The following is a 23,532-nucleotide window of genomic DNA, read 5'->3' as shown; positions in this document are numbered from 1 at the left end:
CAAGGAAGATGGCTATGGAGGATGTTGATATTAAGGATATTAATCAAATTGTGAGAGATAAGAAGACTTATGACATATGGAGAAATTACACCTTTGAAGTATCCAAGAGACTGGAGCGTTTCGATAGTTGGATGCACGAACAATCTCTGATGGAAGATCTGCTTTCCGATACGGAATAACTTACTACAGAAAAATAAAATAACTCTTTGAATCTCCTACACAAGTTTCTTTGGCTGTTCTTCTTGTGTATAGTGTAATCGAACAGCCGGAATATTATATCAAATTAGATAAATGAACTGAAAAGAATTAATTAAGAATAAGAGAATTAAAAATATACACCAGATCTCTCTTTGAAAATAAGAATAAGAATTATGACAGAATAACGCCCTGGAAACCTGTATAAGCAAGCTAAAAGGATATGAATTATTATATAATATAAACTGTATTATATTATATAATATATATATATGTGTGTGTTAAAAATATAATCATGTGTGCAATAAATATAAATAAACTACTCTTGCAAACCTTATAAAAAGGATTATATCCAGAGTAGTCTTTAAGTAAACATACATAATCTATAATATGATTATTTTCTATAAAGCTACAAGATAATCTGTCCTCGTCTCGATCCATCGCATTTCCATCTCATATCTTCCTTCCCCAACCTCAACATTCACCCTTCTTCCAACGCCGTTTGGCACAGAAAAGTCCGTCCTGGTTGGAAAACTACTATGGTGTTTATTTTTTCAAGGGCAAAAGTCAGGGTGCTGCCCGTTATTATTTATCGGCTCGGAAATGCGGGGCCATAAATTGCAGTTTGTTGGTCTGCCCGCTCAGATTTACGGCCCCGAGATCCCCTGCCAACCTCCTCCACATGGCGGCAACTCTGCTGCAGTTGAAGACGATAGTCCCCCCCTCTCTCAAACCAGAGCACGTGGTAGCGTGCACTTCCTCTGGGGCCAACGCGCTAGAAGGATGGCATAGTTTCCCCCGACCCCCGGGCAGACCGGTTGCCTTCTCGTCGGTTACAGAAGAGTCTAGCGGCAGCAATGCTACCTACCTTCCTGCAACTGGCAACTGGCAACTGGCAACTGGCAACTGGCAACTGGCAACTGGCTCGTTCCGGGGCCGGCTGCCGCACCGCTCAGGCTCGTTCCGGGGCCGGCGGCACGATCATATGTGTCATCTGAAACTTCTAGTTGTCAAATATGGTCTCGTGGCTGAGCGCTTAGCGGCGCTATCATCTAATCGTAAGGTTGACGGTTCGAATCCCGGCAGGTGCGAATTTTTTTTTGTACTTGTAAAAATAAATACGAGCACGTATAATTTCAAAAGTAATAAATATATTTGAATAATGAATGCAAATAAAAGTAAATTTATTAATTAAATTGTAATTTTCAGATAAGGACATGATAACTAATGGTCAATTAGGTTAGGTTAGCTACATTATAAATACTTTAAAACTTTGTGGACGGTTGATTTGGTTAGGATAGTTACATTAAAGATACTTGGAAATCATGTAAACGGTTTCCTAGCGCTGGATAGCTACATATTAAAAAGTTATTTGCTAAGCAACCATAACATGATTTTACAGTATTTTTAATGTAGCTATACTTACCTAATATAACCAACCATCCACTAAACAGTCTATGTGGCAGTTTTATACTGAAGAGAAAAAACGCGCGCGTAAAAATAAAAAAACATCCAGGGGGTAGGCGCTCCCGATCGGCCAACTTCGGAGAGGATCGGCATTTGCAGCCAGTTGCAGGACGGTAGCATTGCTGCCGCTAGACTCTTGTGTCGGTTACTAACTGTCCAACTGCCCAGTTCAAACGTTTAGAAGAACTGGGTGGATGGCAGAGTTGAGGCTTGACCGGTTTAAAAGTAAATTCCACTGCTACATAATTATTATTGCACTAGGATACACCTGACTGAAGAAAAAAATAATTGATCTGAGACATCCCTCCCAACGGTCTACTCACAGTTGCATTTATGCAAGAAATACTCGTGCATCAAATGTATTGTAATGTTCATCCGTGCAATATTATAGGTCGAGTGCTTCGCTGAAAATACTTTTTCTGTGCTGCAGTAACTGATATGAAAACACGTAGCTTAGCGTTTGGTCACTGGATATAAGACCTGTATATGTTCCGTGTAAGCCGGCACAAACTTGCCGAAACAACAAAGTACCTCGCCTTAACGGGTTTGGAAGTCTCAGAATGCATGACAGCTATTTTAAGAAGCTAATAAAAAGCCACTGCGGTTTATTTACCTTTTAGACTTCAGTTCAAAAAAATATCCTGTTTCAGTGTGAAGTAGCTTGGCTTCTGGGTTGCGTAGGTAACTGCTCCCTGATGATGGCGACTGCAATGTCGACCGAAACGTCGGTGAATTATTCGCCAAGGACGCGGCTACAACCCAGAAGCCAAGCTACTTCAGACAATGGCCGTGAAAGCAGCCTGCGAACATTATTAACGAACCCTGTTTCAGCGTGTTCGAGGGGGAAAAAAAATGTCAAGCGTACTTTGTTCATATCAAATGACGTTAATACGTGATAAATGTCTGTGACTCGCTTATTTACGAAGCGGGCACGAAGCTCTCCTTGTCGCTGGTTGCGGCGTCAAGGCTGTCTTTGTCGTTCACTTGCTCCCGTGAGTCACGGCTGACGTACGCTGTTGGAACGGGACCTGCCCAGATCCATTCAAGGCAATCAGAGCTCAGTCAGACCAGCTAGTGACCAACTGGGGGTTCTTGGAAGCCACTGCTTGGCTGGCATCGGCTCATTGGACACATTGCATCCAACATTACCCCCCCCCCCCCTTTTTTTTTAACGTGATAACGTCTTATAAATCGATGAACGCCGGCTGCACGCACGAAAAAGCATGACTCGTTGTCACGTTCCGTCTGAGCCGATCGTGCAAGAACCGGCCAACCACCGTGCGAGAAAATATTCTATAATATCAAACAGGTTAAGATGGGTTTTTTTAAAACTAATTGCTCGTGATTATATTTAAACAAATTATTTGAATTAATTTTGAAAAAAAAAAAACTAAATAATATTTGAAAATTAAAAAGTATGCAATTTTTCATCAATGTTTTCTTATGAGGTTATCACGTAAAATTATCGTCCGTAAACCGACTTTACAGACAACCCCCTTTTTTTATAGTGAAAAACGTTTGTAAACACAACGAAGATGCCACTGCTTGGTTTTTAAATTTTGAATCAGAAAATCCAAGAAAATACAACCCTTCGTTTTTTTCCTTTTAAAGTATTTGAGGGAGGGGTATGAACAGAAAGACGCCGTCTCTTTTTAAACATGTTTTAGGTCATAACTATTTCGTATGTTAAATGTAAGATATTTGGCTTAGTCAAAGCATAGTTCATAATTTAGTATACTGTTTTAAGTATGTATGTTTAGCTGCTATAAATAGTGCACCATGTGAAGTCATAGTTAAATACTGAATTAAATTTTGAGGACGACTAGAGCTGTAAAAATATTGTCAATATATAAACTTTTATAGACGTAGAAAATCTCTTAAAGTGTGAGCTCAACCTTAAAGAAGACATTTTTCAATATTAAACGCAAAATAATTATGACCTAAAAAATGTTGAAACCAAGATGGCGTCTTCTTCTGTTCCTACCACTACCCCTTAGAACCAATCGCACTTAAGCTTAAGTTTCTTGCTTACAGCAATTCATAATTGTTACTTCCTTCCTTTTGAGTAAATTCACTATCGATTGTTCGTATATAGTAAAGGTTAATTATTACTTCGAAATATTATTAAGATAAAATTATAAATTTAAAATGAAAGGCAGGATGTGTTACGCGTGGAGAAATAACACTTGGCGAGTTGACGTAGCATTAAGCTAAATGATACAATACACGTGTATGTTTTGTGATTTCTGTTGCCGACCTCCGTAGCGTAGTCGGGTGCACACCGGCTTACGGTGCGAGGGGTCCTGGGTTCGAGTTCCGGGTAAGGCATGGGTGTGAAATTTACATACTGATATTTGATTACCTACGAATTGATGATTGCACTGAAATAAAATGAACCATTGGCCGTTTGGCGTAAAAGCTGTAGGCCACGTATATTGTCAAAAAAAAAATTGTGATTTCTGTTGTGGGTCGCGTGTTACTGACGCGCCTGCTTGGGTCCCGTTAGAAAGTACTTGATGCATTCGAAATGTAATTGTTAAGAATGTAATGACATATATGTATCAACTGTCAACGAAGGAAAACAATGTTCAACGATAACCGAACCCGTGACATTTCATGGGTCTCTATTGTGCGTTTTATTAGTGAGCTCACTACATATTGCTTGTGGCATTGATTCCACTATCTTATCAGGTACGCCGGGTTTCTTGGAAGGTGAGAGTACCAGAGAAGGTGAGTAACAGATCTAGCGTCTGATACTTAGACATTGTGCATTTCGCGCAAACCGTTTGCCATAAATTACACAATCAGTAGAGACCTGCAAAATTCGCGGATTCATTCGGTGATAGGCTAGAATTCAAACACATATACCTCTTGGATAATTTTGCAATTGGCTTATTGTTAGAGACCGGAAATATTCGCGAATTCATTTCGCGATAGGCTAAAAGATAAATAGTTATACCTCAGTGCTGCCTCTGCTACTGGCTCACCTGGATGACTCTGAGCCAATGAGAAACACTCAACCAAAGCTGTATCGAATAACAGGCTGCTACGCTGGGACGTCTCACAAGACAGCAGCCAATGAGTGGGTGGCATTTTACCGAGTGTACGTAGAACTATGGAGTTCATCCTACAGGTCTTTGAACTCGCGTAATTTTTCCGGTCCCTAACAATCAGTAATCGGCATCAATGGTGCAGTTGATTAAAGCGGCGACTTCTTCGCGAGTTAGCCTGGGTTGGAATCCCGGGTAAGACATAGGTTGTCTAATTTTGTTTTAAATATTAATGGATCACCTATCAACGAGTCAAATAGATTTACAATATTTAAATTATATTGAAGAAATAACATATAATTTAATATTGTAGTCTTTTATCTTCGAAATTTTTTATTTTATTTCTTACACCTCACTTGTGGACAGAATAGAAAATTAATCAGCAGTAGATAATTTAAAAATGACTGTCACTGTTTTTACAATGCAAAACTTCTCAAAGGAAATAAAAAAAGACTAAACTACGCTAGAAATTAAAAAGCTGCCCAAAAATGAACTTTTTAGTTACAGCAATAACCTCTTGTTTTTAATAGTTGTATACAATAAACTTCAGGATATCATGTGATCTTATGTGAAAAATATTTAGTTTCTTTTTAAATATAAAACACTTTTTCTGCAGTTTTGTACATTTATAAATTAAGAATAGTATTTATCATCAGCACCGTTGAAAAGAATTCGTCAATTGCAAGTCACAGGAAAGTTTAAGTTTCTCTAAAATAAGTTTAAAATAATAATTTATTGTAGACTACTGAAGTCAAACTACGGGGGATTGAACTCGCAGTATTTGTTAAATGTGCATATTTTAAATGTTGTTCCTTTGTTGACACCAGAAGAAGCATTTTTAAATCCAACTTTAAAATTAAACAAAAACATAACTGCAATAAATTTCTAACGTTTTTAAATTTTAACCCAAATAAAATTTGTTACTCGTCAGCAGGTAATCTAAGAAAACTGAAACACGCAGCCATATCATATTTGCCTAATTATAACGCTTGCACACTTAATTATAACCACGTAAACAATACGTAGAAAGTGATAACCCCAAGCCATTGCCTTTGCAATAACATTCAGTGTAAGGATTTTTTTTTAAATTAGCGTACTTTCTTACATACTTCAATATATTTTTGTAATTTTAATATTTGACCTTTTGCGTAGGTACATCTAATTAAATTTCACTATAATTTCAGAAGAATATAAATTCGTTTATATCTATAACTTTAAACTTTATGATTTTATATTTTTTTCCGCTGGCTTATGGCGAATGTAATGTAATTCAAAATTTAGTGGGAAGTGTGTAGTGGGTTAATTTATACATAGATAAAAAAAAAACTGATACACTCGAGATTAGAGGTCGTATTTAAAACGTTTAAAACTAAATATCGTATAGAAACATGCATTGAGTAAAGATGTTTAAAATCGTTGCCTTTTTTTTTTTTTTTTTTTTTTACAAATGTACAGTAAGTTTTTATAACGTATTTTACAGAAATTAAAAAAAAAAGTTTTATTGCCATCTGAAATTTTCAATTTCTTTCAAACTGTTCGTGACAACAGCGGGAATGTTTCTTTGCTTAAAAATAAACACGTGATTTGCAGTTCGGTTCATTCGTTTGTTCACAAGGACGAGTTTATTTTGCTTTGCCGCTGCTTATACGGCTGCGCTCGCCCCAGACCAAAAATGGCGGTTGTTAATACCCAGTCTCCATTGTGCACGAGCACTGACGAACGTCTGCCAGTTTTTATGAAAATAGCTTCGCCTTATTAAACATCATCCTGCCAACTTCAGGAGCGAGGCAAAGTTACATTATTTCGAGGAATATCGTGGCACGAGATATTTTCGCGAAATAAACCGCTGCTGTGTTCACATACCCGCTAAACTTTAGTAGTGTGTTCATTTTTGACGTGATAACGTCTAATAAATCGATGAACGCCGGCTGCACGCACGAAAAAGTGTCCCGTTGTGCACATTGTCCCGTTACGCTCATTGTACGCTTGCGCCGAATCTATCTCTCTTCCACTCGATTGGAACAACCATCGATTTGACTTTTTCGAGGCACATTAAACTTGAAACACTCCCATTAGTTTCCTACTTTTCCTATCATCGTCTTATCCTTAACAGAATAACACAGATTGGAAGAAGTTAAACAACAAACATGTATAAAAGTTATAGTTAAAATAATCTCTTCGTTAAAGTAATAAACATATTTTAATTAATGAGTGCAAATAAAAGTAAATTTATCAATTAAATTGTAGATTTCACTTCACTCAATCTTTGTATCCATACAAAATAGTGATAATTCAATAAAAATTATTCAAATTTATTCATAAAAGTATGCATTCATTTCATCAATGTTTTCTTATGACGTTGTTACGTTTAACTATCGTCCGTAAACCGACTTTACAGACAACCAATTTTTTTTTTCAGATAAAAAAAGGTTTGGTGTAGATTTTAAAATTAGCAGCGCCGGCGGCAAGGCACGTACATCAGCGTGGCATTGTTCCGAGGCCATTGCACATCTGTAAATGACCTGAAGTTAGGGTTTGTTGCTTCATCGCCCGTTCCGCGCACTTAATCGCTGCGGCACTTGAAGCTCATGTCATATAGTTACCATACCAGCTACTGATCAAGAGGTCTGACCGCCCTGGGCTGGTTATGAGGACGCGCGCCCCGCCAGGTGTGTGTGTTTTACGGTCGGCCTAAAAAGTAGTATATTAGTTCTGACTTTGTTTACTAGTGTGAAGATTTTAGCATGGTTCACACTACCTATAAAAGTTTTCAGATCAATCTGAAAGCGAAACTAACGACGTCCTTTAATCTGAACGACATTCAACCTTAGGGTGGCGAACCATTTTTTTTTTAGCTGACCGTACATAAAGGCAAAGCACCTCACGCATTATACGACCAAAATCATGACAAGTGACTGCAGGCTACCAAGTAGAAAACCAAATCCATGTCGTGTTTATGTCGCATTACTTGTATTGGCTGCAATGATGCTAGATTAATAGTGCATGCGAAGACACGATTTCAGCCCCCCCCCTCCCCCAGCCCGGTTCTTCGCGCCCTAGGCTGCAGCCTAATTAGCCTAAGGGTTAATCAGGCCCTGATAGTTACAGTTCTGGTGCGTGTGTGTACCGAAGATAAGAAGTTTGTATGAGACTGGCTCTTCGTGGCGTGTGGTTATTACAGTTAAATGTTGCTCGCGACATTGGCGATCTTGTCTTAAATTATCTCTTTTATTGGAGTAGCAACACGCAAGTAAATTAAACAACGTCAATTTTTCGGAGATCTTGTTCCTCTCTGCTATGTAGACAAAGCGTTTTTTTTTGGGAAATTGGAAATTCAGATTTGAGGATGATATTCCCTCAAAGGGCGGCGTGGGGAAGGTCATCAAAAATATGATGCTAGAGAAAAATTAATTATTAATATTTTGGTCCAAAGGTTTTTTTTTCTATCAGTTTAATGTCTGTGCTTAATTCGCCTTATTTAGGCCAAAAGCTGCTGTCTAGAAGTGATCTTAAAACTCGTAACTTGAAAACAGCAGCTCATTGTAACAAGCGATGATGCGTGATGTGATCGCTAAATGTTAGTAATTTACTTGCAGGGAAAACACATAAACAAGGGGGGGGGGGAACTATAGTTTACACAAGGTAAAAAATGGTGTGATACCTATCTCCAACTGAAGGAGTTACGCGAGTATTATAAATGCAGTACTACAATAGCGAGGCTACCATCCCGGAACTGAGCAGGTACTCGGCGGTCTCGCACAAGCAGTAAGTACAGATGTACACGTGTACCGCTCATGTGGATGCGAGCGAGCCGGGTTGTCCCAGACGGCGACAAGCGATAAACACGTGGGCGGGCCTCATTTCCCCTCCTGGAGGACCCAGTGGTGAGCGGGGCTATTCCAGGAGCGCCTGTTGTCGCTGTCGTCGCCGGCATCGACCCGCGCCGGCCACGCGCCTCGTGCCACCGCACCTGCTCGGCGAGACTCGGCGAGGCTCGGCGAGGCCCAGCTAGGCTCAGTTAGGCTCAGTGAGGTCCAGCGAGGTTCAGTTAGGCTCAGTTAGGCTCACTGCGGCCCAGCGAGGCTCAGCTAGGTCCAGCGAGGCTCAGCTAGGCATAGAGAGGCTCAGTTAGGCATAGCGAGGCTCAGCTAGGCTCAGCGAGATTCTGCGAGGCTCAGCGAGCGACTGTCTCGCGCGGTTTTTAACCAACATAAGTCATATCTACCCATATTTGGCATATATGCATGCAATAATCAGGAAACTTTAAAATATACAGAAAATTTCCCGTAAGACATAGAAGACCCGTTTTACATTCACGCTTTTGCAAGCGCAAGCAGGGCCCCTCAGTAGGGTCCCCCCTCCTCCTTCCCGCCCTAACTACTCACATGCGGAGTAGCAACTAGACTGTAATATGTCTTCGGCGATTACAACTAAATTTTGTTTATAATGTTCTGTTTGTGTGGGACACAATGAGCGCATTGACGTGTTTTTATTAATATTTGTTGTGCCAACGGTTTCCTTTAAGTGAGTTGTGGCAATGATTTTTCCAATGACCGGTCATTTTATTCGTGCGTCGCGATGACCAACAAACTGCGAGCTTGATCAGTGTTCATGCACGGTTATAACGCAAAGCAAGTCGTTTCTGATGGCGGTGTCGTTGTTCACTGAGCGTTGAGCGGTCGGCCGCCGCGGCTCGGACGACTCGGGAGTGCAGCATCACAAGAGTCTAGCGGCAGCAATGCTACCTTCTGCAACTGGCTGCAAATGCCGCACCGCTCACGCTCGTTCCGGGGCCGGCGGCACGATCATATATGTCATCTGAAACTTCTAATTATCAAATATGGCCTCGTGGCTGAGCGCTCAGCGGCGCTATCTTCTAATCGTAAGGTTGACGGTTCGAATCTCAGCAGGTGTGAATTTTTTTTGTACTTGTAAAAATAAATACGAGCACGTAACATTTCAAAAGTAATAAATATATTTGAATAATGAATGCAAATAAAAGTAAATTTATTAATTAAATTGTAATTTTCAGGTAAGGACATGATAACTAATGGTCAATTAGGTTAGGTTAGCTACATTATATATACTTCAAAACTTTGTGGACGGTTGATTTGGTTAGGATAGTTACATTAAAGATACTTGGAAATCATGTAAACGGTTTCCTAGCGCTGGATAGCTACCGATCGGCCAACTTAGGAGAGGATCGGCATTTGCAGCCAGTTGCAGGAAGGTAGCATTGCTGCCGCTAGACTCTTGTGCAGCATCGCGCGACGTGCTGACACGGACCAGCGCCGGAACGGCACGCCTCGCCGATAGCGAGGCGTCACGTGTCCGCCAGGCATGCCTGGTCAGCGAGACTCGGCGAGGCTCAGCTAGGCTCAGCTAGGCTCAGTGCGGCCCAGCGAGGCTCAGTGAGGCTCAGTGAGGTACTACACCAGTACAGTACCCGCAGTATCACACTCCAGGGTTAAACATCGTTCCTTCCTTCCCCCCCCCCCCCCCCCCCCCACACCCTTTTCTGAACTCGGTCACTAACGATTCTCGCACAACCAACCACAAAGCATAAAAAAAAAATCAGTCGACTTGCAAATAAATGAATACTTGGGAACAAAACCATACCTGATTAGTAGAGACCTGCAAAATTCGCGGATTCATTCGGTGATAGGCTATAATTCAAACACATATACCTCTTAGATAATTTGTTCATCTGGACGAATCTCAACCAGTTATAAACCCTCAACCAAAGAAGGATCGAATCACAGACAAACCAGCTGAAACGACTTACAAGTCGGCAGCCAATGAACTTGCGTTATTTTCCCGAGTGTACAGGGGTATGTGCAGTCTATCCTGAAGGCCATCGAAACCGCGAGTTTTGCAGGTCTCTACTGATTAGTAGGGACCGGAAAAATTCGCGGGTTCAATGACCTGTAGGATGAACTCCATAGTTCTACGTACACTCGGTCAAATGTCACCCACTCATTGGCTGCTGTCTTGTGAGACGTTCCAGCGAAGCAGCCTGTTGTGATTCGATAAAGCTTTGGTCGGGTGTTTCTCATTGGCCCAGAGTCATCCAGGTTGAGTTGTGAGCCAATAGCAGAGGCAGCACTGAGGTATAACGATTTGTATTTTAGCCTGTCGCGAAATGAATTCGCGAATTTTCCCGGTCTCTACAGATTAGGCTGAGATTTATAAACAAAACCCAAGTCAGAAACAAGGTGTGGCAACAGATTGAAATTTAGTTCAGCTTGTGGTTAAGTATTGGCAAGTTTGGCTTCGGGGGGGTGGGGGGGGGACTTTGCGTGACTTGACCCCTGCAGAACATGCTTACACATCAGTGTCGCGTGGTCCCGCCGAGTGTGGTGTTGTGGCTGGGCGTGTGGGCGTGGGGGCGTGTGGGCGTGGGGGCGTGGGGGCGTGGGGGCGTGGGGGCGTGTGGACAGGGGCCGGTGCGGCGACTGGAAGCACGCCTGGCTGGCCCCGACGAGGCCACGCCCCCCCCCCCCCCCCCACACTACCGGGGCTCTGTGTCGAGCAACTGCATTGCCACTTGCCTCTCGCACGGCTGCGGAAAACGCAAACTGCACGTTACGCACGTTATTACCAAGCCTCTATAAAATCCACCACAAACGGAATCTTCGGGTTTATGTCAACGTAACACGTAAGTGGACGGTGTTATGCAAAAATGAGTTCACCAACAAAAATAATACATGTGATTGGCATACCTGCGTAGGTAAAATTACACTCTGTATCAAGCAAAAAGAATTTAACCGATAATTTACTGTCACATCTAGTGGTCGAACATTCAACACACTGCCACATATACTGGCCTTTGTCTGTTCAACTTTGAGCTGAATTTACTGAGTTCTAAATGTTTGTGGGTTGACCCATTTTTACATAACACCATCCAATTGTACTTTACTAGTGCCAACACTAAAACCCTCTGGAATGGTGAAATTGTGAATCGTATTTCAGCTTTTAAGCCATTTGCCGAAAACACTGTAGCGCCGTTATTGGCCTGACGTATAACTGTAGCTTGTCTGTGAAGTTTCACTCTAATGCACGCGACGGACACCAACCCATGAGTATTTTTTTTTTTTTTTTTTTTTTTTTTTAGCCGATTCTAATATTTGTGAAGGAAGATTTCAATAAATGAGATTATAGAAGGTAACGTTGCATGCGTCACTCAGCTTTGGTCACCCTGGAAATTAACTGTGTCGATTGATCACGATGCGATCGGTGGGGCGAAAATTATAATTGTGAATATTTGCGTGTGATTTTACAAAGAGCAGGTAACATGTGGAGTCGGTATTTGACTACAGAATTTGCCACGAAACACAAAACTGAAGTGCCTGTATTGCGAACCATTCGTAGAAATTGTTTTTTAAAACGCAACTGAATGATTTGAAATGTTCCTGCCAGACTTTGAGGTGAGGCAGTCCTTCGGGATTACCTGGGAGGAAGGCCAGTTTGCTGAGCGGTCTGATCTCTCTCTTCCGCCGAAGCGATTCGAACTACAGTCTATTCCAGGCAGTGGCGGATCCACGGGGGGAGGGGGGGGGGCACCTGCCCCTGAAAAACCAGTTGTCTGCTACATTACTATTGACGACAAAAATGATTGTTTCTGAAACCAATAAAGTATTTTAATATAATTAATGAGTTTTTTGTAGAATCATAAAATCTGGTGGTTGGATGTTATGTGTAGTGTGAGTAGATTAAATACAAATTTAGTAATTTTAAGACATTTTTTCCTCTGGCTACTCTGAAATCCTAGAGTGCCCCTCCGAGGTGAATTTCTGGATCCGCCACTGGTTCCAGGGAGGATGAGTCGAGTGGCCGTGAACCGCATGTTGTCTCGGGGGCACTTCCGCTTCCGTCTCACCGTCTCACCTTTCATCGGCCAGGAAGTACCTCGTTCCTTCTCCCCCGTGAAGAGGAAGAGGTGCGCGTGCACTCGAACGTAACACGCCTAACCCGCCCTTCACGTCCATTCCGTCAGCCTGCGTACCTTCGACTGCGGGAAGCCTTCTTTGCACAGACGAGAGAGTCAAACGTCCGATCCTGCATCTTCGGTTTTTTTTGTTCATTGTAAACAAATATTTTAGAAACAGGCGTTTAGCTATAAAGTTTAAATATAATTATGAACAAGTTTTCATATAAATAAACTGTAATCAAATATCTATCATATGAATCACCATAATTTTTTTAGTCAATTGTAACATAACCTATTATTACTACTGCACTCGCCGACAGCGTAACGGAACACAGCGTAACGGAAAAATGAGCGTAACGGGACACAGCGTAACGGAACAATGAGCGTATCGGAACACAGCGTTACGGAACAATGTGCGTAACTGGACACTTTTCCGTGCGTGCAGCCGGCGTTCATCGATTTATTAGACGTTGTCACGTCAAAAGGTGACATTAGAGAAAGATTCATGACGTTGGCGTGGTGCTTGTCACGCCTATTCACGAGCAACTCGTGGCTGTGGCGATGTCCTTAACCACTCCCGCAGCTACGCGTGGACTGCGATGGTGTCGCGGTCCGAGTCTCGAACCACGATCCCCCGAAGTCAGGCCTCTGTACGGGCTGTTCGGTTAGAATTATTTCACTCGCGAGTTCAGCTATCGCGGCTGTCTAATGACGCCCGAATTAAATGGTCTGAAAAGGATTTCAGATCTCCCGCGGTCCCTGGAAGTAATTACCGTGTGCAGCCAAACGGCTCGCGACACTGAACCGTGAAAAGGAATTAATTTCTAAAGCTCTTTTAAAGCCTTTAAATGGCCAATTGGCAACGCTGGCTGCCCTTGCGTAATTGTTTTTTCTATTATTTCCCGTGGAGTGGTGTTGATTTAGAAAGGCAAATGTGTCGAGGCTAATTAAAGAACGAGCCGTTCTCGATATTAAAGATGGGAATTGCCCTCCGTTCCCTTAATTTCCCGACTCCCTGAGCGGAGACTTGGACTGTTATGACGCCTCGCTTCCCACGGTAAGTGACGCGTGCGAACAACACCAGGATATATGTAATTTCATATTACACACGCACCGGATCGGCTAGCAACTGAACTGAGCACTCTTAACTGCACCTGTGTGGTTCCGCTTGGTTTTGGAATGTGTTGTTATTTTCATTACGTCAGCATTGTTCCAAGCTGGTGCCTTTAAGGGTTTATTGACGTGACAACGTCTAATAAATCGAAGAGCGCCGGCTGCACGCACGAAAAAGTGTCCCGTTACGCACATTGTCGCGTTACGCTGTGTCCCGTTACGCTCATTGTACGCTTGCGCCGCATCTATCTCTTCCACTCGATTGGAACAACCATCGATTTGACTTTTTCGAGGCACATTAAACTTGAAACACTCCCATTCGTTTCCTACTTTTCCTATCATCGTCCTATACTTAACAGAATAACACAGATTGTAAGAAGTTAAATAGCAAACACGTATAAAAGTTATAGTTAAAATAATCTCTTGGTTAAAGTAATAAACATATTTGAATTAATGAGTGCAAATAAAAGTAAATTTATCAATTAAATTGTAGATTTCATTTCACTCATTCTTTGTATCCATACTAAATAGTGATAATTCAATAAAAATGATTCACTTTTATTCATAAAAGTATGCAATCATTTCATCAATGTTTTGTTATGACGTCATATTAAACTATCGTCCGTAAACCGACTTTACAGACAACCAATTTCTTTTTCTTTCGTGCGTGGTACTTGTAACGCTTTATTAAATATTTGACTTGCTCGGGCTTGGTTAGCTATATTCAAAGCACACCACTCCGCCTTATGTAGCGTTGCGCTCTCTTGCGAGAGTGCTGTTGTGTGCAGTGAAGATTTGTAGACATTTTGAAATCCACACTCTTGAAGGGAAAATCTCTTACACGCAATATTCAAGAGGGCGTCTTCCTGGCTTGCTACTGCTCTACTTGAACACGCACCAATAATTTACGTGGATACGCACATTATTAATCTTATCAGAAACACTAGTTAGCTACACGTCAAAGTTTGTCCATATAAACCAAAATAAATTAGAGTAACAAGTCACGATTTTCATCACGTAAAACAAACAAAAAAACGTTTGTAGCATTTGATTTGGGCTTGTTTATAATCTTAATCATAACAATAGTGTGTAATTTGTGTGCTAATTCGTGTGTACAACGTAAAAAAATCCCCGATATTGAAATTATAATTGTAATCTATCAAAATTTTTACGGTGATTGTATACGAATGCGCAACTTGTTTTCTGGAGGCACTGATGGAGAGTTGTGCAGCCTGTGAAACTTTGCGTATGCAACCCGCGTGGCGGCTGTGCGTGGCTGGAAGTATGCTTGGGCTGCGAGCGGGCGAAGTGTAGCCAACTGTTGGCTCCCGGGTCTTTAGAAATAATTGTTAATTGTTTTGGGAATACTGATTCCTGAAATTCAACACGCAACCCTCTTCACTTGCACGTGTGTTCTTTGGAAGCTCCGTGTTTGCGCCGTACCTGGTGGGCGTTGCGCCCGGAGCCTGCTCTGGTGTGTCCGGAACGCTAGCGCCTGAAGAATCTCCCGCAGTGTGTTGGCTTGGACGGGAGCGCATGCGCAGGCCTGGCTCGGCTCGTAGTACATACGTGCCTGCCTGCAGGGTGTCCACAGTTAGTACTTTCGTACTAGATCTAGTACTGTTAGTGGTCTAGTACAGATCTAGTACAGTTTTCTTTAATATAATAATAATATTATAGTAACTCCAATATGTTTTATTATTAAGCGTAATTATTTTTAAAAAACTATGAAATGTGTGTGTGTGTGTGTGTGTGTGGTGTGATATTTAAGTTCGAACATTGCAATGTCATAATAACTACCTAAATTGTTAAAAACCATAACAAATTATAATTTAGTACTTTTTTTTTCAAATCTAGTACTTTTTTCTCGCCTAAGTTGGTACGAAATATTTTTTTCCTTGTGGACACCCTGCCTGCCTGCCTGTAGGCGCTGGTGTCTAGAACTACCGTGTGCGCTGTTGTTTCACCCTGCAGCGCCCCCCCCCCCCCCTCCCCCTGGCCCGGTGTCGCTCACCTAACCGCTTCCCTCCGCGGGGGGCAGCGACCAGCGACGCCCTTCCTCTGCTGTACACTCCGAACAAAAACTTTTTTTTTTTAAAGCACGAAAGTGTCGTTTGATTGCAGAATTTTTCTCTAAATATTTTTGCGTGTAGATGTTTTCATTGGCACTAAATAAATTTATCGTATTTCAGAAACACATTTTCTGCACAACTGTCTACAATCATGTTTATTTACTTGTGACTGTAGTTATTTCAATTAACCCTTTTGTCATTACTAGTTACATGCAAAATCCGCGGATTCATTTCGCGATAGGCTACCATCAAAACAACAATACCTTCGTACCGCTTCTGCGATTGGCCCACATTTTATCATCCGGGGAACTGTGAGCCAGTGGGAAACACTAAACCAAGAAAGTGCCGAATTACGGACAGCCTAGTTGAGACGTCTGACGCGTCAGTAGCCAATGAACAGGTGTCATTTCCGCGATTATTTAAAGGACTGTGGAGTCTATCCTAGAGGTCAATGAATCCGCGAATTTTGCAGGTGTCTAGTCATTACATTACTATGGAATGTTCATGTGTCTAATGTTTATGTACGAAGCTGTAGACAGGCGGCAGTTACGAGAGAGTGCGTGGTGTGTGTTGTCGAGCAGTCCCGCTGAGCGAGTACGTGAGCCGCTTCGACACGCTGTCGTACGACGCGCAGGCGGTGCACCGCAGCCACGCGCGCGCCAAGCGCTCGGCCGCCGGCGACGCGTCGGTGGACGTGAACTTCTCGGCGCACAGCCGCTCCTTCAAGATCCGCCTGAAACGCGACACGTCCATGTTCAGCGACGACCTGGTGGTGCACGGCCACGACGGCAGCCGCGTGCCCGTCGACACGTCGCACATCTACCGGGGGCACGTCGCGGGTGAGTGCCGGTCTGGTCACTGAGCCAACCACAACTATCACTGTGCCTCCTCCTCCACAGCCAACTGTCCGGTTGGCCGAGTGAGGTGAGGCTATGCCGGGTTGCCCTGGCCTGGTCATGGCTACAGCTCTAACACCTTCCTGATCAAATTTATTTATTTATTTATTTATTTAATTACATCTCTTTGTTGACCCCTATACATGTATGTAACACAATTGGGGTATAGAGAACGTCAATAATTGCACATATAAATTATAACAAAGATTACAAATTGATAAAAACAAATACAACATATTAACAAATCATAATCACGTTACAAACATGATAAAAAAAAGACAAAATACCACACCTATATAATTTATAAATGATTTTTAAAAGATCTACATGAGTTAAAATATTCATTTATATTATACAAACAATTCTTATGTAATAATTTCTTTACATTAACCTTAAATTTCTTTTTATCTTGGCAGCTTAATACTTTATATTGGTTAGGTAAAGAGTTAAAAATTTTTGCCAGACACACAAAGGGACATTTCTGAACAACTGATAATGATACAGAAGGTAAATGAATGTTATCATTATATCTTGTATTATATTTGTGAACTTCAAGGGAAATATTCCCTTGACATCATTGTCTCAATGTTACTTGTTTTGGAATTTATAAAAAATTTATCTGTAAGCCTACTCCCAACTACCCTTATTAAAGGGCACATTTTTTGGGAGGAGAGGTGGAGGGTGCCACATAGGTTGGAAGACGGATGTCTCCAGAGCCAATCCGGACGGTAGTAAATCCGGATGATCCGGGTTATATGGGTAATGAGCAAAACAAAATCCTTAAATAAGTAGATTTACAGTTTATTACGATAAAAAATTAACTTCTGTAATAAAAATACATATAACATGCCCTATATTGTTTACAAGATTATTAAAAAAGAAATATGAAAGTAACTTTTCACATCATTTTCTAACAAAGAATTCATCCACTTTCTTCTTTTTTAAACATGCATGGTGTTTGAATGAAGCACTGTGACGCAAACACTTTATCAGTGATAGTTCAGCTGGAGCAGTTTTGGGCTGATGCTCCAAGTATGCAATGATGTTTGTCAGCTGATACGCTTTCTTTAACTCAGCAAAAAGCATTTCATTACCAAAATTCTACCATCAATGCAGGACCTGTACATTGAACCAAACTAAAAAATGAAAATTTGGCATACTTATAGTTGTTTTCTTGCTAACGTTAACGGAACATTAAATAAAATGTATACAAATCTTATCTGGATCTCGGGATAATCCGAGGGCCAGATAAACGAGGGTTTACAGTATTCACATTTTTATTACTTTGTCATCCAAATATGAAAAAAAAAATATACTGACGTGTATCATTTTGTAAGTATATACTAAAAAAGATTGTGTAAATTATGTTTCTGTATGCTTTGCTACATGGGTTTTTGGTCACCTGAGTTTTCATATTTTATGTTAGCACATATTGCACATTATTTCTGTCATAATTTTTGTCAAACAAAATTTGAGTTTTAAGTTGTGTGTGAATGATACTTTCCTTTTATTTGGTTTTTCCAGTATGTATTTTAAATATTTTAAACTACATATAAATGCATGCATATATTTGTTGCAATTTAATTATTTTTAGTATGTCAGTCATTCTGTAAAAAAAATTGTCTTTTTATGCAATGTCTTATTTTAAAAAACTATTTAAATTAGTGATTCATGGAGAGTAAACACTAATGAGAATTAAAATAAAAACACTACTATAGTAAGAAAGAGGAAGTTGTGCAACATGTTTAAATTGGCACAATCTCATGTTGCAGATGAACCTGACAGTCTTGTGTTTGGTTCCATTTCTGATGGAATATTCGAGGGGAAGATACTCACTCAACAAGGGTCTTTCTACGTGGAGAAGGCTCATCATTATTTCCCTAAAAGGGACAACACGTCTTTCCATTCTGTGATATACTCCGAAAATGATATAACAGACCCTTACGAGAAGCTAAGAACAGGTAATACCAGTGTCTCGTCCAGTGTTGTTGTGATAAAGAACAGATTGTCTGATAATGTGTGTTCTGAGCTGATATATATACATATATTAGGAACACTTCTGAAACGCCTTGTCAATTTCTGCTGCCAGATATTTTACGTTATTTAGCCAGACGTAAAAAAAAAAAAGTATACCAGGTTCCTAATTACAGATATTCAAGAATTGAACAAGCAATACTGTAAAATTTACAAATGATAATTATGTTGTAATATGCCAGGACTAAATTTAGTGACCAAGAATTTTATTTAATAAACATAAAAAAATGGAACCTTAATTTATTAGTAACGTGCCAATTCGATGAAATAAAAATGTATACATTTTTCGAAGGATGATTTGGAAAGTGTTGAGACAAAAGCTGTTTTGCATGGAAGTGTCTGTGACGAGGCCTGTTGGCGGCCAGGTCACGTCGGAGGCTGCGGCATCACGGAGGAAGTGAGCCAGTGGATGGACCGCATCCAGAGCTCGGCCGTCGAGGAGCAGCAGCAGGAGGAGGATGAGCAGGGGACGACGGAGACGTCTCTTCCGGCCCGGAGGACTCCCGGCAGCAACGACCCGTTCCTGCACAAGTACAGCCGCGAGGCTAACGAGGGCCCCGCGCTCCGCCGCGCCAAGCGAGCCACGCGCTCCAAGGAGGACAACCGCAACACCTGCTCCCTCTTCATCCAGACGGACCCCCTCATCTGGAGGCACATCACGGAGCAGGTGAGGCATCCGAACTGTGTCTTACCTCCGTGGCCTCCCGTGGTTTTTAATCAAAGTAAGAAACCTGTTTTTGTTGTTCAAAATGATTCCCGGCCCAAAATACAAGCCATTAAAGATGGCGCCTCGAGCACAATTTCTTACTTGCGCTTTTTAGCAAAATGAACTATTTTTATTTCTGAAACAATTCAAGATGTTTTGTTATGGTTTTTTTTTTGTGAGTATATTTTTCTGATTAAAATGATATCCTCCCTTTAGAAATATGGTTCAAATTCTCTTGCTCTAGACTTAAAAATTAAAAAAAAAAAAAAAAAATTGTTACATGTAGGTTGAACAGGTCCGGAAAGGATTGCTAGATTAATTAATTTCCATTTTATTTATTAGCTAATATTTACATTTATAAATTAACTACAACAATGTAGATGCCTGTCCACAAATTAATCACACTTACACTAATTTCTCTATTTATTCTACCTACTGGAGCTCAGCTTGACAGTGGCTCTGTCTACTGTTCCTCTCTTAGCAGTATCATGTTCAAGCGCTCCGCGGGCGGAAGGCTACAAGTGGGGCTAGGACATTGCAAACACACTAGCAACCAGCAGTCTAGTGCACAGCTCAGTGGATGGCTGGTTGTGGTACGTGAGGGCAGCTACGTGGGGGCAGATGCATACTTGAGTGACTTTATTATTCGTTCATGTGATAATCAAATTTATCTCAGTTTGTAAATCGTACAATTTTCATGTTAAATGTTCTTTCTGTAAATGATGGTAAACTAATATTTAAATTCTTTTTCATGTCCTGCAGGTGAATAATGATCCAGAAAAGACGCGTGAAGAAATCCTGTCCCTCATAGCTCACCACGTCACTGCCGTGAACTACATTTATCGCGACACAAAATTTGATGGCAGAGTGGAGCACAGAAACATCAAGTTTGAAGTTCAAAGGATAAAGGTATTTGCTTCCAGTCTGTTGACTCGTTTTATTACGTGCTGATTCCATAAAAAGACTTGAGAAAATTAAGCTGAGAAATGTAGGATTACTGTAATTACAAGTGTCATATTTTTTTTCTAAAAAAACCATGCTACAAGTGTCCAACATAATTTTGACACATTTATATCAATTGCATACTTCAATAAAGTTACAGGAATCCAGCTGCTCATGTCAACTTCGTTAATCACTTTCTTGGTCATTTCAGAAACAAAAGAGTTTAGATTCCCTTTCCCCCCAACTTATTGGTTATATCTGATGTTTAAAATGAGAAGATTTGAGAAAATTGTTTGCAGATCATTATGACTTTGTGTAGCTAAGAGAAGTTTGAAGAACTATTCTTGCGGCCATTGTTTTCATACTCTCCTGTAGAATTTGGAATATTATGTTCGTGTAAACCGGAGGTGATGGTAGGCTCTTGTATTGCCTCAAGCAACACATGGTCTGCCATGGTTTTGCTACCGAAATTCCATCCTTTGCATCTTTTTATTTTATGATCTGGCCAATGTTTGTTTACTTTTTCATCTAAAAATGTGTAGGTAGTTGTGGAATGTGCAGTTCTTGACTGGAGCTTAGAGAAACCTAGTCTGCATCAAGGCCCGCTGTGTGCCTCTCCCGGAGGAGGATCAGTAACTAGTGTGCACGGCGTGCTTCGCGTTGCAGATCGACGACGATGCGGCGTGCCGCCCGCACTTCAACGGGGAGCCCAACCAGTTCTGCCTGGAGAACATAGACGTGAGCAACTTCCTGAACCTGCACTCGCTGGGCAACCACGAGGCGTTCTGCCTCGCCTACGTCTTCACCTACAGGGACTTCACCGGCGGGACGCTGGGGCTGGCCTGGGTTGCCTCTGCATCAGGTACCCCGCGCCTTTTCGTTTCTGTCGATCCATGGGCGTCACAAGGATATATATATTTTTTTTTGGGGGGGGGGGGGGGGACTTCAATTGATTTAGTTGTTGAGGAATATCCATCCCCTGGGGGAAAAAATGTGGGGGGGGGGGGGGGGGGGGGTATCCAGGGGTCCTCCCCTGGGAAAATTTGGGGTTTGAAGGTGCAAAAAGGTGGTTTTTAGGCATTTTTCTTTCCTAAATATTCTAATTACAGTTGGTTGCAATATGTAATGTATTTTTTATAAAAAATATTTTCGGAGAACAAATTTGTAAAAACACAGTTAACATATCTGTATTCGGTATGGGACCTGATTTTTATTTTACGCAATGATCAAATTAAAAAGTGCTTACATTACCACGATTGGACTAAAACCATCATGCGCAAAATATGGGTTATATCACAGAAATCATATTTTTAACATAACTACGAAACTAAATATATTATTGGAGGGGACGAAATTGAAGACTTTAATTATTGGGGGGGAAGTGTCCCCCCCATTCCCCCCCCCCCCCCCCCCCCCCGGTTGCGACGCCCATGGTTGATTGCACGAGTTGTCGTACTTCTGTTACAGGCACCATGTTGGTTTAGCACATTCTCACGTCATTATTTTTGCTATAGGGAAGTTTCTAAGGATATCTCACCTTTCAAGCATTGCGTATTATGTTTTGTTGGAAATTTTGCCGCCAGATAAACGCTTCATGTTATGTGATGCATGTAGATAGTCAGGCAGGCATTTATAATGGTAACTTTTTGTCTTACATTGCGTCTCTGTCACTCATTAGTGCAATGCTGGTCAGGGCCAGCCTAGCTTGAGCTGAGGCCTGCCACACCAACAGGAAATCACTTCTCGAAACTGGCGTGAAACCTGATGAAAAGGGGGGGGGGGGGGGGGGGGAGGAGTGTTTGATGTTGATACTAAAAGACTTTGTAGGATACCTACAGGTTGGTCTGAAAATTTTTTTAAAATTTAGATTATTGGCTCTTTAACTACCCAAAGACTGACCGCCGTTGCGCTAGAATTTCATTTTCTGTGTTTCCCCAGCAGGGTAATTGCTTCATAAAAAAATATGGAATTAGCAAAAAAATAAAAAGTCCAGTGTGGTGAGGGATACCGAGCCTTAAGATAAGCAATGAAGTATTGCACAAAACTGTTGAAAAGTTATAAAATGAAAGGAAAAGGTAGGGCGGGTGCAGAGAAACAGGATAAGTGGATAGAAGAGAGCAAAGGTGTTGATAATGGGGAAAATAGTGTGTATTTTCGTAAAGCGAAGGAAGGTATTGTAGGAACAGAGAGAGCGGCTTGCGGGGACTGGTGAACAGACAGCGGGTGTGTACATACGTGCGTGCTTGTGTGTAGTGTGCGAGTGCTGACCTCGCCTCGGATGTTGCAGGGGCATCGGGAGGCATCTGCGAAAAGTACAAGACGTACACGGAAACAGTGAGCGGCATGTACCAGTCCACCAAGCGCAGTCTGAACACCGGCATCATCACGTTCGTCAACTACAACAGCCGGGTGCCCCCCAAGGTCTCGCAGCTCACTTTGGCCCACGAAATCGGCCACAACTTCGGCTCTCCGGTGAGTGTAGCGGCCTCACATTTTTGATTGCAGGCATATCATTTGGTAAGATATGGAAAATTGTAATAAAAAATTTTTTTTTCCAACCTAAATGGATAGCAATTGTTACCATGTATGATTCAAAAGTTAATTTCCAAAGTTAAATTAAGCATACAGAATAGGTGCATTTAATTCAGATGAGTGAGTCTTCGTAATTAATTCTTTGGTTAGCATGTTTTTGTTAGGTTTTGGTAGATGAATTTATAATTAAATTAGTAATGAATGCTAACTTTGAAAGCATGTTTACTTAAAGTGCTTAGTAAATACATAAAGTAAATTAAAGTAATAAAGTTCATCATTCTCAGTTTTATATATATAATCCATATATGATCTTTTATATTTAATAACAGCCTAGTATAAAGTCACAACTTATTTAATTATTAAGGACAAAAAAAAGACATTTTCAGGTACAACGAATTTAAAAAAAAATGATGATGCTGTGTAAAGTGGTATGCATTTGAGAAGTGAGAGAAAAGGATTTGTCCAATAATGTGTAATACCAAAGAAGCGTCGAATCACAAGCTACCAAGTGGAGACTCCTCACAATTTAGTATCCAATGAATACGCGTTTTTGCTTGAGAAATTCAGAGGATAATGGAGGCTATCCTAGAGGTCA

At 41.2% G+C, this 23,532-nt stretch overlaps 1 protein-coding gene across 1 annotated transcript in view; it reads left to right on the top strand.

Moving 5' to 3' along the window:
* Positions 1 to 23,532, top strand: part of LOC134535070 (disintegrin and metalloproteinase domain-containing protein 10) — an 84,020-nt gene that overhangs the window by 41,952 nt on the left and 18,536 nt on the right. The window contains exons 2-7 of the mRNA XM_063373914.1: positions 16,409 to 16,666; positions 18,496 to 18,684; positions 19,123 to 19,424; positions 20,226 to 20,372; positions 21,072 to 21,267; positions 22,693 to 22,877. Of these exons, the coding sequence (XP_063229984.1) occupies positions 16,409 to 16,666; positions 18,496 to 18,684; positions 19,123 to 19,424; positions 20,226 to 20,372; positions 21,072 to 21,267; positions 22,693 to 22,877 (1,277 nt within the window). The remainder of the gene's footprint in view (positions 1 to 16,408; positions 16,667 to 18,495; positions 18,685 to 19,122; positions 19,425 to 20,225; positions 20,373 to 21,071; positions 21,268 to 22,692; positions 22,878 to 23,532) is intronic.

This window comes from Bacillus rossius, chromosome 8 (genome assembly GCF_032445375.1).
Source record: "Bacillus rossius redtenbacheri isolate Brsri chromosome 8, Brsri_v3, whole genome shotgun sequence".
Taxonomy (NCBI): Eukaryota; Metazoa; Arthropoda; class Insecta; order Phasmatodea; family Bacillidae; genus Bacillus; species Bacillus rossius.
This window is presented reverse-complemented; position numbering and strand designations above follow the sequence as displayed.